The 12,805-nt window shown below is 34.2% G+C and overlaps 1 protein-coding gene across 1 annotated transcript in view; it reads left to right on the top strand.

The window, feature by feature from the left end:
- Window positions 1-12,805, top strand: part of LOC143231011 (uncharacterized) — a 52,718-nt gene that overhangs the window by 8,538 nt on the left and 31,375 nt on the right. The window contains exons 4-5 of the mRNA XM_076465471.1: window positions 5,368-5,534; window positions 12,001-12,092. Of these exons, the coding sequence (XP_076321586.1) occupies window positions 5,368-5,534; window positions 12,001-12,092 (259 nt within the window). The remainder of the gene's footprint in view (window positions 1-5,367; window positions 5,535-12,000; window positions 12,093-12,805) is intronic.

The following is a 12,805-nucleotide window of genomic DNA, read 5'->3' as shown; positions in this document are numbered from 1 at the left end:
TGCTCTGAGGAAGTGCTGATTTTGATAGGAGAGGTTGCTCTGTAGAGCGTATGCTCTCTGGTCACAACCTTTTTCTTTTCAATACTGGTTCTTTCACTTATTTTCATGCACCTAGTCAGTCCTTTACTACTATTGACCTCTCTGTTTGCTCCCCTTCATTATTCTCCCATTTTTTTTGGAGGGTTGACAATAATCCATGAGGCAGTGATCATTTTCCTATACTTTTGAGAGAGACTGGTTGTGGTCGATGCAACCCAACCCGCGTGCCCCAGTGGAAGCTGGATCAGGCAGACTGGCCCTCTGTCAGTCATCAGTAGACAACTGTGTGGCAGCAGTAACTGACTGTATTATACAAGCAGCTGCTCAATGTATTCCTAAAATCTTGACACATTTTCCACTATATCCTTGTCCGTGGTGGAATCATGCCTGCCACATGGCACGGAAGGCTCAAAAACGTGCCTGGGATACCTTTCGTAGCTATCCCACATTTTCAAACCACATTGCTTTCTAGCAGGGCCGTGTACATGCTAGGTGGGTAAGATGTCAAAGCCAGAAGGAATCTTGAATTAAGTTCACAACTGGCATATCTTCTACCACCAGTTCCAAAGTCATATGGGACAGTGTTCGAAAGGTCAGTGGGCACTACACTTCTGTCCCCCTCTTGATCTTACTCTCTGATGGCTAAGAAGTAACTGATATCCGGAGCATTGCTGGTACTCTAGGTGAAAGCTTTTGCTGGGTATTTAGCACTTCTGCTTGTTCCTCCACCTTCTTGGCCATCAAGACTCGGGCAGAGCAATCATCTCTTTCCTTTTGAACTGATAGTCTCTATGACTGTAATCGTCCCTTTACACTGGTGAAACTGAAACTGGCCCTTTATTGGTTTGGCAGTACTTCTGTTGGACCAGATGATATACACTGTGACATGCTGCACCATCTACCTCCTGCTTCTTTTGATATTCTTCTAATTGTTTTTAACTAGATGTGGCAGGAGAATGTTTTTCCTAATGCCTGGCACCAGGCTATTATCTTCCCTTTCTCTAAGCCTGGGAAAGATCCCAAGATTCCTTCAAACTACCATCCGATTGCTTTGACGAGCTGTCTCTGTAAGACCTGAGAGAGGATGGTTAATGCTCGTCTTGTTTTGTTCCTTGAATCAAACAACTTTCTCTCACCCATCCAATGTGGGTTCCTACAGCAGCACTCCACCATGGACCACCTGATTTGACTTGAAACATCAATCAGAGAAGCCTTTCTCAAAGGACAACATCTTGTATCAATATTCTTTGACATTGAGAAGGCTTATGACACAACATGGAGGTCTGGCATTTTGTGAGACCTCCATACTATGGATTATGTGGCCATTTACCCATTTTTATTAAAATTTTTTAATGGACAGGAGATTCCAAGTTTGTGTGGGTTCAACATTCCCCATTCTTTTCAACAGGAGTCCCATAGGGCTGTGTTTTGAGTGTCACACTTTTCAGTATAAAGATTAATGCCATCACCGAACAACTCCCTCTCACTGTTGCAAACGGGTTCCATGTTGACGACTTTCACATCTCATGTCAGTCGTCGAACATGAGATATATTGAGTGGCAACTACAAACTGCCCTCGATCATTTACTGAAGTGGGCCACAGCAAATGGTTTTTAACTTCTTTCCCTCTAAAACTGTTTGCATGCACTTTTGCTGCCAACGGGGTATTTACCCTGATTCTGAACTCCGTATCAGTGAAGTTTCGCTGCCTGTGGCCCCTGAGACCAAGTTCTTAGGGCTTATCTTTGATTGTAAGCTGACCTTAATACCACACATTAAGCAGCTATGGGTCAAATGTACAAGATTACTGAACATCCTCTGTGTCCTCTCTACCACCAGTTGTGGAGTTGATCGATGTTCTGTGTTAAAGATATAGCATGTTCTTATTTGATCGAAACTCGACTATGGATCACTGGTCTATGGCTCTGCCAGACCCTCAGCCTTAAAGATACTGGACCCCATTCATCATCAAGGACTTCGGCTCTGCACTGGGTCTTTCCGCACCTCCCTAGTTCAGAGCTTATACGTAAAGTCTCATGAACCTTCTTTGCACCCTCGCCGTCTGCAACTGTCTTTATTCTTCGAAACATCATTCTTTTCCTTACTACAGCATCCCAACTGGGGTTGTGTTTTCCTTCCTCAGTGGGCCATACTTTTTCAGAACAGATGATCTGTCATTGCTCCTTTTGGCCTTTGCATCCAGGTGCAGTTGGATGAATTGAATCTGTCCTTGGATAATATTGCAGTATCTACTGGTCAGCCCATCCTACCATAGCTTATTACAGTCCCCAAATGTGACCTTTCTTTAAGTCATCTGAGAAGAGCAGATACTCCTGATAGGAAGTATCGTCTTTTATTTACTGAACATCTTTCGAACAATCTTTCCATTACAGTTTATACGGATGGTTCCAAATCACGTGACTCTGTTGGCTCTGCTATGGTTTCTTGAGGTTTGGTGGTTGCACACAGAATCCACTCTACAGCATCTGTTTTCACTGCTGAACTGTACGCCATTTCTCTTGCCCTGGATCATATTGAAGCTGAGCAGTACTCCAACTGCACTATTTATACTGACTCGGTTAGTTCTCTACTGACTCTGGAGTCGCTTTACGTTGGTTCACACCCTGTTCTCACTGATCTTCAAAACTGACTGGCCCATTTTTCATCAACATCTACTTCTATCCAGTTTTTCTGGATATCAGACCATGTTGGTATTCACAGGAACGAACTTGCAGACACAGCAGCTAAATCTATCTGCTCTGGCACTATCTCCACAGTGCCTGTTCCATACATGGACTGTGGTCCTGTATTCAAGGCTCGGCTCTGTGCCACCCGGCAGTTGAATTGGAGTGAGCAATGCAACAACAAGCTTTTCCAAATAAAACCCTATATTGGACTTTGGCTGCCTTGCTTTTGTAAGTATTGGAAGGGGGAAGTTGTTCTAACTTGGCTACGCATTGGTCACAGTTTTTTAACTCATCGTTTTCTTTTATCTGAAACTGATGTACCAGTGTGTAGTCTGTTTAACACTCAAATCACTATAAGCCACATTTTACGTTTTTGCCATCATTACGACTCTCAATGACAGCACCATTTTAAACATGTTCTGTCTGTCCCAAGGTTTTTCCCTAACATTAGACAGTGTTATTGGTGATGGCACCACTGTCTCCCTTGATAAAGTTTTTAGTTCTTTAAAGACCAGTAATTTTTTTAATGTCATTTAAGTGCTTTATATTTATTCATTAAACCTTTTTTATTGTAGTTCCCTTTTAAGAATCACAATCTCTCTAGTTCAATTTGAAATTAGAAAATGGCTATAACATTAAATAACTCAACACCAGGTCTGGAAAGACCAAATTCAGGTGACTAGCAATGCTTTTTGAGCTACCCCATTTGTCATCCTGGCGAGTTATTATTACAATTTTTCTGCATGTCTTTTAAAACTTTTATTACTTTACTTTTTGATAATGACCGCAATGACACATAACCTGGAATCAGGACTGGAAAGGCCAACTTCAGGTGACTGATGGTGGTTCATGTACCATTATGCTTCAGAAAGTCCTTTACAACTTCTCTTACTGTAGTTTCTCTCTTAACATTGTAGACTGGATTTCAACATTGGTTTTATGCTATTTTTGTTTTTACATGCTGTTTTGTTTTACCTTCATCTCCTTTTATGAATTTTACTACATTTACTTTATTTTTATCTTTTTACCAGACATTTGGCACAGATAGCCTAGCTGCTTTGTGCCAGAAAACATTAACTCAACCAACCAACCAATTACATTCTTTATCAGAAAAATATTTAGGGCAAATGTCTCCCTTTTTTAATTGGAAGGGATAAGAGGGGCTTTCTGGCTCTCCTAAATCAGTTGGGGACATCTTAGTAGAAACATCCACTCTAAAGTACAGTGAACTCCTCTTGCATTTGAAGGCCTTTGAGGATATACCCTTTAAGGTTACTCTCCATGCTACTTTGAATTTGTCATAAGGAGCTATTGTGGAGATTTGTTTAAAGAACATTCCTGAGCCAAAGATTCTTATTGATTTCTCCACCCAAGGATTTTCTCAGTGAGGCATATCTCCACTTGCAAGGATGGAATTGCGATGCTGACCAGTATCCTAGTTTACAGCATCAAAGCAGGTTAGCTAAATTGCAAAGTATCACCATATATTTAAAATTATCTCAAATGTTTCCAGTGGCAGTGGTTCAGTTGCTTGAAGATATCATGTTGTGGTTCCTTGATGTGTTCTCATTGTGGTAGCAAGGAGCATGATGCCTACGAGTGCCTTTGAGTTCCTAACCTTCTGCTCTTAATATAATTAAAGTTAAATTACTTGTTTTGTGTGTGTTATTACACTTCTGGCATTTGCTCTATTTAATTAAAGACAATCCAGCACACAGTGAACAATGTCTACTTTTTTTTATGTGTGTAGATGTTTTTATTGGTTACATTTTGTTTATGTATGATATCCAATCATACTACATTCTTGCATAGATATATTTATGTTTGAGGGGTTCTTCTCTTAGTGTTAAAATGAACTACCACTATGTTTCCCTTGTCAGGTTTCACAATTTCATATACAAATACATGTGTGTGTGTCAGTTTCTTACAGAGATCTGATTTGGAATCTAAAAGAACAAGTACTAGATTTGTGCATTTGTTTTCATTTGTTTTTCTTGATTTGTTCTAAGTATTTCTAAAGTGTGTAACATTTGTTTAAAAAAATAACTTTTACATGTCTGATTGCTGTGGGTTGAGAAATTTTGCAATGGCAGCAGAGGGAGATTTATGCAAACATCCTAGTTTTTCAGCCAACCAGTTTTTTGTTTTATTATTTTTACAATAAAGGGTGACTATTCAACTCAGAATTATCAGGTACAACATAACACTCCATGTAAACCTGTTATTTATTCAACTGAATTTATTTGATAAGCTGTTATACTGCATGCCACTTTGAGTTTTGAGACAATAACAAATGCAGATGATAATATAACAGTTCTGATGTTTGTGGTGTATTTTGGATTGTAATCTGTAAATTTTTATGAATAATAAACATTGTAGAAAAATTTATGTGTTAAATGTTTTTGTATGCAAAATATTAGAGAAGAGTGTTTGTTTGTGTTCTCCAGTTGTCTGTAGATGAGAATATAGTTAACATATGGATGTGCAAACTATAACTACATTTAACCTCTAATATCAGCCATAGAATGTAGAATGTTTTTGTTAAAATTAGGAATGAACATTTGTTGTTCATGATATTTTGTACTGCTGTTTTTAGCTTAAATGTTCCATAGTATTACAAACTGCTTTTGAACTTGTTTAGGTGTCTTCAGGCTGTGGTGGATGGATGCGGGACAGAGTTTTGGCCATCGATAACTCAGGAACTTTTGGACCTCTTGTTTCAAGCTTTAAAACATACAAATCGTTTTGTCCGAGAAACAGGATATTATGTATTAGGATCACTAGTTGCATGTGGATCCCTACAGACAGGTAAAATTAGTTTCTGAGCATGATGAATTTAAAAAAAATTGTTACATCATTGAAAAATCATTTAATATTTCATCTAGGATTTGTCCTTTTATCTCCCAGTTGTATTTAAGGAGCATCACTGGACATAATACCTTGTAAGTATATTAAAAATTATAAAAAAAGTTTTAGATTGATTGATAACTGAATTTTAAACATTGCTTGTGTTGGGGTGATACCAGAAAGGTAAAAGAAAAGGTTAGTGAACCAAGTTTGGTTTAGAAAAGGATACTTCATGAGAAATATCTTCAACCTAAATTTCTTAATAGAAAATAAGTTACAGAACAAAAACTTTACTTTGTTTATAGTCTTAAAGTTCTATGTGACAAAATAAACATTTAAAGGATTATTGTGGAAGATATAGAGCATTGAAATTAGAAAAGAATCTTCAGGATTATACAAGAGATCTCCAGGTAAACACAGATCAGAGTAAAAATGAGAGGAGGACAAAGTAGAAAGTGTTTATTTTTTGTGAAATGTCAGTCATTGTCCTCATGAGAAAACTACATAATTTTTATAATAATTACCTGCAGCCTTGTGCAAATTAATTGAAACAAGACGGAAAATTATGATTTTTTCAATTTTTTGCATTTTATTTCTGAGAATCCAAAAATTACTCACAAATTAATACATGATATGACCACCTTTATTTTTCAGAAGATCATTAATCCACTTTGGCATCGAGTCCACGAGTTGACTGCAATCTTTACTAATTTTTGGATTGAGGTACCACACCTCAATTATGGCCTCAATTAGCTTATCTGTTGTAGTACAGTCTTTTCCTGAAGTCTTTCTTTACAAATCACCCAAAAATTTTCAATAGGATTTAAGTCTGGAGAGTTTCCAGGCCAGTCCAGCACCTGTATTTGCATTGTAGTCATAAGATTCTTCACAAGTTTTGAGGTGTGGCACAGAGCCAGATCTTGCTGAAAAATGCCAGATTCATCTGGAAATCTCTTTTTCAATTCTGGAATGACTCTTCTCTGCAAAACTTCAATGTACTGTGGTCCTTGCATCATATTTTCTATGATATGTAAGCCTCCAATGCCATAGTAGCTGAAAAAGCCCCAAAACATCTTCTTCAAGGGATGTTTTACGAACTGATTGATGTGAGATTCTCGAAGTTTCTCACCTGGAGATCTGTGAATATGCAGACTTCTTTGACCCTGTACAAAGAAATGAGTCTTGTTACTGAATAACACCTTCCTCTATTGTTCTTGCGTCCAGTTCTTGTATTTCAGACCCCATTGATACCATTTTTTCTTCATTGAGTTGGTAAGAAGTTGTCTTTTGATTGGTCTCCTTGCCCTTCTGATGCAATTTTGAATGACATAATATTCCTCAAAATTTTGTCATATATTCCAAAAATAGATTGATCATACTGCAAAACACAGCTAATGATGCTGTCTGTGTGAAAAATGACTATTAAAGGGAATTAGCAGGTTCAGTGAGCCTACACCAGCTGCCATGCTGAAATTGTTGTAAAATAACCGTTTGTTTCAATTAATTTGCACAAGGGTGTATATGTATGAACAAGACAGTGAAGCTTCAGACAGATAAAAAATTACTTCTGTTATAGAAATGAAAACTTTTTATTTTCAAATATTAAAAATATATATAACAACTAAAAACATAACCCTATCTAGGATGATATAGTTTGCTCAATCATATCAGTAAAATTAAGAAACTTAAACAATACAGATAATTTAGTTAACAAGTTGTGATTAAAGATTTAAAAAAATTCACTTATAAAGTTGTTACTTTATAGAATTAATATTTTATATACCATTTCCAAACTGTGTATAAAACCAATTACATTTGGGTTTATACCTAATTTAGTAATAACTATTCAGTGAAATATTGTGCTAAACAAAATAAATAAAAGTAGGAATGTTGGTTTGAACACTTATGGATTCTAGGTTATGAATAATAATGAAAGAATTATCCACAATGTGAAAATTTAAAATGCTGTTTCACTGCACACATTACTTATGACTATGTGAAAATTTATTTTCAATGACCTAGTTAGAATAAATCTGAGAATTTGTGATGCTACAAATCAGATTTCAGTACCTGGGATGGCAGAGCACAATTAGCATATTGTATAGTTTGGCACTTAACAACAAAAATAACTTTAATATATTTAAACAAAGTTTACCCACTCTAGTAGTATTCCTATTGTATTTTATGGTGTTGGGAAAAAACCTTGCTAGCAATGATTAATGGACTGCTCCTGTAAGTCAGTTGGTAAGATGCTAACCATGGTGTACAAGAAGTTTTGGGTTTAATCCTGTTTTCTGAATGGTCAGAAATTTGATCAGTACATTTCTCCAGGTGTTAACAACTCTTGTAATGTTAATAACTTGCACTTTTTTTTTTAATCAAAGTTTGTTTCTGAAACATGTCTTATATTCAAGATTCATGTAACTCATGAACGAAATGAAGATTTAATTAGTTTGAATAATTAGAGTATTACTCATAGAGTTACTCTGTTGTAACAACATATCCACTTATTTGGGAATACAGAATACTACAATGTATTTTATAAAGATGAAAAGCTATCAGTTTGTCGCAGCATTATCTTGGCTGTTGCGATAGTAATCAAGATGTTATCTTGGCTGCTGCAGTACTGATCAAGATGTTATTTTGGTTGTTGCAGTACTGATCAAGATGCAACTAGCATGATATGATAACAATTTCTGCTGTAACAAGTTTGTCTTTTTAAAATTCTTCCAGTCATGTATGCAAAAAAATGGATGCTGCTCTACTTTGGGAACATAATTATATTTGGGGGTAGGTTGGTAGAAATTGTAATGAATAATAAAGCTGAATTGGATTGAGGTGTGCCCCATGCTAGGTATTGCTGGTGTCCAAAAGTCATAATCATGGAATGAAATTTCTCATCACATTAGCTTGGTTGTCCAAGGAGACACAATGAGACAACATCACAAATACAACTTTGAAATAACCAACATCTTTCACTTGCAGCACATTTCAGTTTTGAAAGTGCACTTCTTCAAATAACCAGGCTAACAAAGCCAAAAACCAGGAATAGTTCAAAGAGAATACCCTGAATTCATAATAAAATTCACTGCCTTTATTATTGCAATTAATTATTTGCAGTTGACCAAGTAGGAATATGTCTTTGAGAATCAATTTTTCACATGTTTCAGTCTACAAGGATTAATTAAGAAGAACATTTGAGCAAAACTTAAAAATATACAGAAGACAAAATGCTAATCAAACAGTACTTAAAGTTTGTTTTCGTGAAATACTAGAAATAGTCATTCTCCATACATATATTGTTACTATATTATAATTAATTTTTAGAAACATGTTCATAAAGCATTTGCATATAAGTTTCAGAAGACAAATTAATCATTGTTTCTCATCATAGGAAGTTTGCAACTTGTACGCATTTCTTAAGTTTGGAAGTAAATGGTTCTGTTGAAACGAATAGTTTTGACAGGCGAAGATATATTCTTTCCAAATTTATGGGCATTAATCACCTGATGGTAACATTCTTCAGTCTTTCAACAAAAGTGTAATAAATTTGATAATTTTGTTTCTAATATAGACCTGCTTACACTGGTATAACATAATTATTTTAAGATACTTATTAATATCTTGGTATCTGGTATATTCTTTTTTATAATATGTATTTTAGATCATTCATGGAATTAAGTATGCACATTCAACAACTTATCAATTGTGATGAGGGCTGGACAATATTTTTGACTGCTTACCTTCTTTTGCAATTTAGATAGAGAATTCCATTTTTAATTTTGATACTGATAGTAAGTTTTAATTTTGACATCTTAAGTTTTATTATGCTACTCATATAAATGAGTTACCTTTATTCAGGCTAGGATACCAACTTCATGATCTGAGTTTCACTGATATTCAGGAGTCCAGTTCTAGTTATGTGTTTCTTTTATTTTTAAAAGATCCACCACTTTTATAAACCTGCTACATAATGTCAACTTTATTGAGTTAGGCTTTACTTGTGTTTATTGGTCCAGTTGTAATTATTCTTTTTTAAATTTTATTATTTCTTATTAACAGCAACTACCTTCCCCAAACTACTTACAGAATGCCAGTTAAGTTTTACTTATCATTGCTAGAGCAGTACAGTAAACTCAATATAATTGACGACCTATAAGTATCATGTACATTCATTAGTTTAAAATAAAATTATCGACTTGTTTTGCAGAAATAATTGTTTCTGATTGTTATCATTTTTTATTATTCCAATTATCAAGTAATTAAAGCTATGATTAAATCAGTTAATGTCAAGAAAATAATAGATTAATGCTTTCTATTATTACTGTTTTTGATTATTTCAGCTATCCAGTAAACTAAATATTGACTTTACTATTTTTTGATGATTTCAAGTTTATTTTGGTTAATCAATTAATGTTGCATGTTGCAAGGTTCACCAAAATGATCAAACTGAAATTATGGTTTTTGATCATTACTATTTTAAAGTATTCCAACCATCCAAGTAATGGAGATATTGCTGTTTGTTTGTTTGTTAAGCATAAAGCCACACAGTTGGCTAACTGTGATCTGCTCACCAAAGTTGTTGAATTCCATTTTTCTGACAATACAAGTTTTTTGATTTGTTTGAATCCATCTCATGTATTAGAATAATTGCTTAGTTTTTGTTTTTTAGGAATTTTATGATGACAGTCAAGTAGTTGAATGTAATTTATCAATTATCTTATAAATTAATAGATTAGCAAGTTCCTCTTACTCAGTGTTGTCGAGAAAACCCACTTGTAGAGAAATATATATGTAAAAATGGCTTGTTTGGGTTGAGAAAATTTTTTATTAAAACAGCATTACATCCACCACTATACTGGTACAGATGTGTATACGACACGATTGCAGGATTCACATCTACAGAACACACATTTAATTTTTTTCAATTACATTAACGCTATACATCCCAACATCAACTTCACATGTGAACAAGAAGGAAGCAATCAAATATCATTTCTTAACCTCAAAAATACAAGAACCAATACACAATTTAAAACAGAAATCCACAAAAAATCACCCATACTGGACTATACATTCCTTGGGACTCAGCACATGAAACAAAACAAAAACTCAACATACTAAGAAACCAAATAAACACAGCCATAACACTGTGCTCACCAGATAAAATTAACGATAAATTAGACAAAATAAAACAATACTTCATCAACATCAATAAGTTTCCTCCACAAACTGTAGAAAAAATTATAAGCACACACCTAGACATAAAGCAAAATCAACCAACAAAAGTATATATATATATATCATGAATCAAAAAATCACGAAACCATATACTGCTGCATACCATATATTCCCGACATCAGCAGAAATTAACCAACATTTGGCAAAAACTAGTAACAAAATATGACATTCCAGTTAATACCAAATTTATTCAAAAACCAGGCACAAAACTGAGGTCTATACTATATAAAAACTACACTGACAAACATCACACCAATGTTATTTATAAAATACAATGTGATAACTGCCACGACTTCTATATTGGAGAAACAAGTAGAAAAATGGAAAGCAGATTTAAAGAACGTAAAAAGTCACCTTCACACGTTTTCAAACACTGCAAGTCAAAAAAACACAACATAACCATAGAAAACACTCAAATACTAAATAAAGTAACAAACATAAACAAATGCAAAATTAAAGAAGCCTTACTTATACAACAACTTAAACCCAAAATAAACCAATACAAAGGAACACCTTTATATTTCTATTAAAAAATAATATAATAAATAATTATAATAAAATAAATAATATAAAATTATATATTCAAACATCTAAGCCTGCCCTCTACATTCCAACACTCAGTTACACAACCTCTTTCAAACATGTGGTCAGCTTCTGGTCAGTTACCTCTCTCTTTCTTTGTGAACCTGACGATGACCGAAGAAGGTCAAAACGTTGTTCACGCCTCCACGTAAAAACTTTTCTCAACCCAAATGAGCCGTTTATACATACATAGTTCCTCTTACTGTCCAACTCTAAATGTCTTCAATGATCCAGTAACAGTTATCTGATTTATTTATTTATTTTATTCAGTTTCATTAACTTGTTGCAGATAGTGAATGATAGGTTTGTTTTTCTTCACCATCTCAAAACTGGCTGGAGATAGAAAATGGTATTTTTTTAAAATGTTGGACAGTTTAGAATTAGGCACTCATATCTGCTTTTTCTATTTACATATTTATCTCCTCCTTTTTATTTACTTGATATCCAACCACTGGATGTATTCTCATCTCCAGACATTTCTGTATTTTGGTCATGTGCAAGAAACTGTTTTAGAATTCCATCCATACTAAAGATATGCTGTTGTTATAGTTCTATCCTTTAAATGTTAAAATATATATACAAAAAAAAAACTTGTTTATTCTAGGTTCCTGTACTGAAAAGCCATTCACAGCTGATCGATTTGGTCATCAGATAAGTAAACAATTGGCTGCTGGTCTGGCTGACAATTGGAGTCAAGTTAGTCATATTTATCAGTCACTTTAATATCTTGTAATATATGTATATCAATTAGCATATGATATTATAGACTGCATGGATAGAACTAACAGTTAAAGTCATATTAACCTTGTTTCACTGATATTTTGTTGGCTACTGACTGCTTTTGAAAGATAAAAATTGTTATTTTCTGTAAGCTGTAAACTTTATTACTTTTTGTGGAAAGAATGTAGGTCCAAGTGTAAACATTTCTGAGATAGGTGCTCCTTTGACCTTGAGATGTTTTCACAGTCACAGAGTTGGGATTTTGAATATAAATTTGGTACTTATGTTTGAAGTTAACTGTTTAACAATAAGTCAAATGATTATCTCGCTAATGTTTAGTTTAGATCTTAAGTTATGAATCAACAATGATTCTTTGGCAGCTTAGAATCTTAAATGCATACAAATGTATCATTATGTCACATTCTCAAGTATTGTGATTTTTTATCTCAGATATGCATGTATTTAAAAACCTTTTAGCTATCTAGTGGTACATCATATTTATCTTGATCTATATCAAGGACATTTAAATTTACAAACAACATTTGATGTTATTAGAAACAGTATTTTGTTCTTAAATTTGAAGAAGGTTTGTAGTTTGTACTCTGTCTAAACGTCACACAATCAGTAAAATATGCAATACATATACACAAAGAACTAAATTGCACAAAAGTTTCCTGTATAAAATGCTT

The sequence above is a fragment of the Tachypleus tridentatus genome, chromosome 10 (assembly GCF_004210375.1).
Source record: "Tachypleus tridentatus isolate NWPU-2018 chromosome 10, ASM421037v1, whole genome shotgun sequence".
NCBI classification, from domain to species: Eukaryota; Metazoa; Arthropoda; class Merostomata; order Xiphosura; family Limulidae; genus Tachypleus; species Tachypleus tridentatus.
The sequence above is the reverse complement of the archived record's forward strand: the minus strand, read 5'-3'. Positions and strand labels throughout refer to the sequence as shown.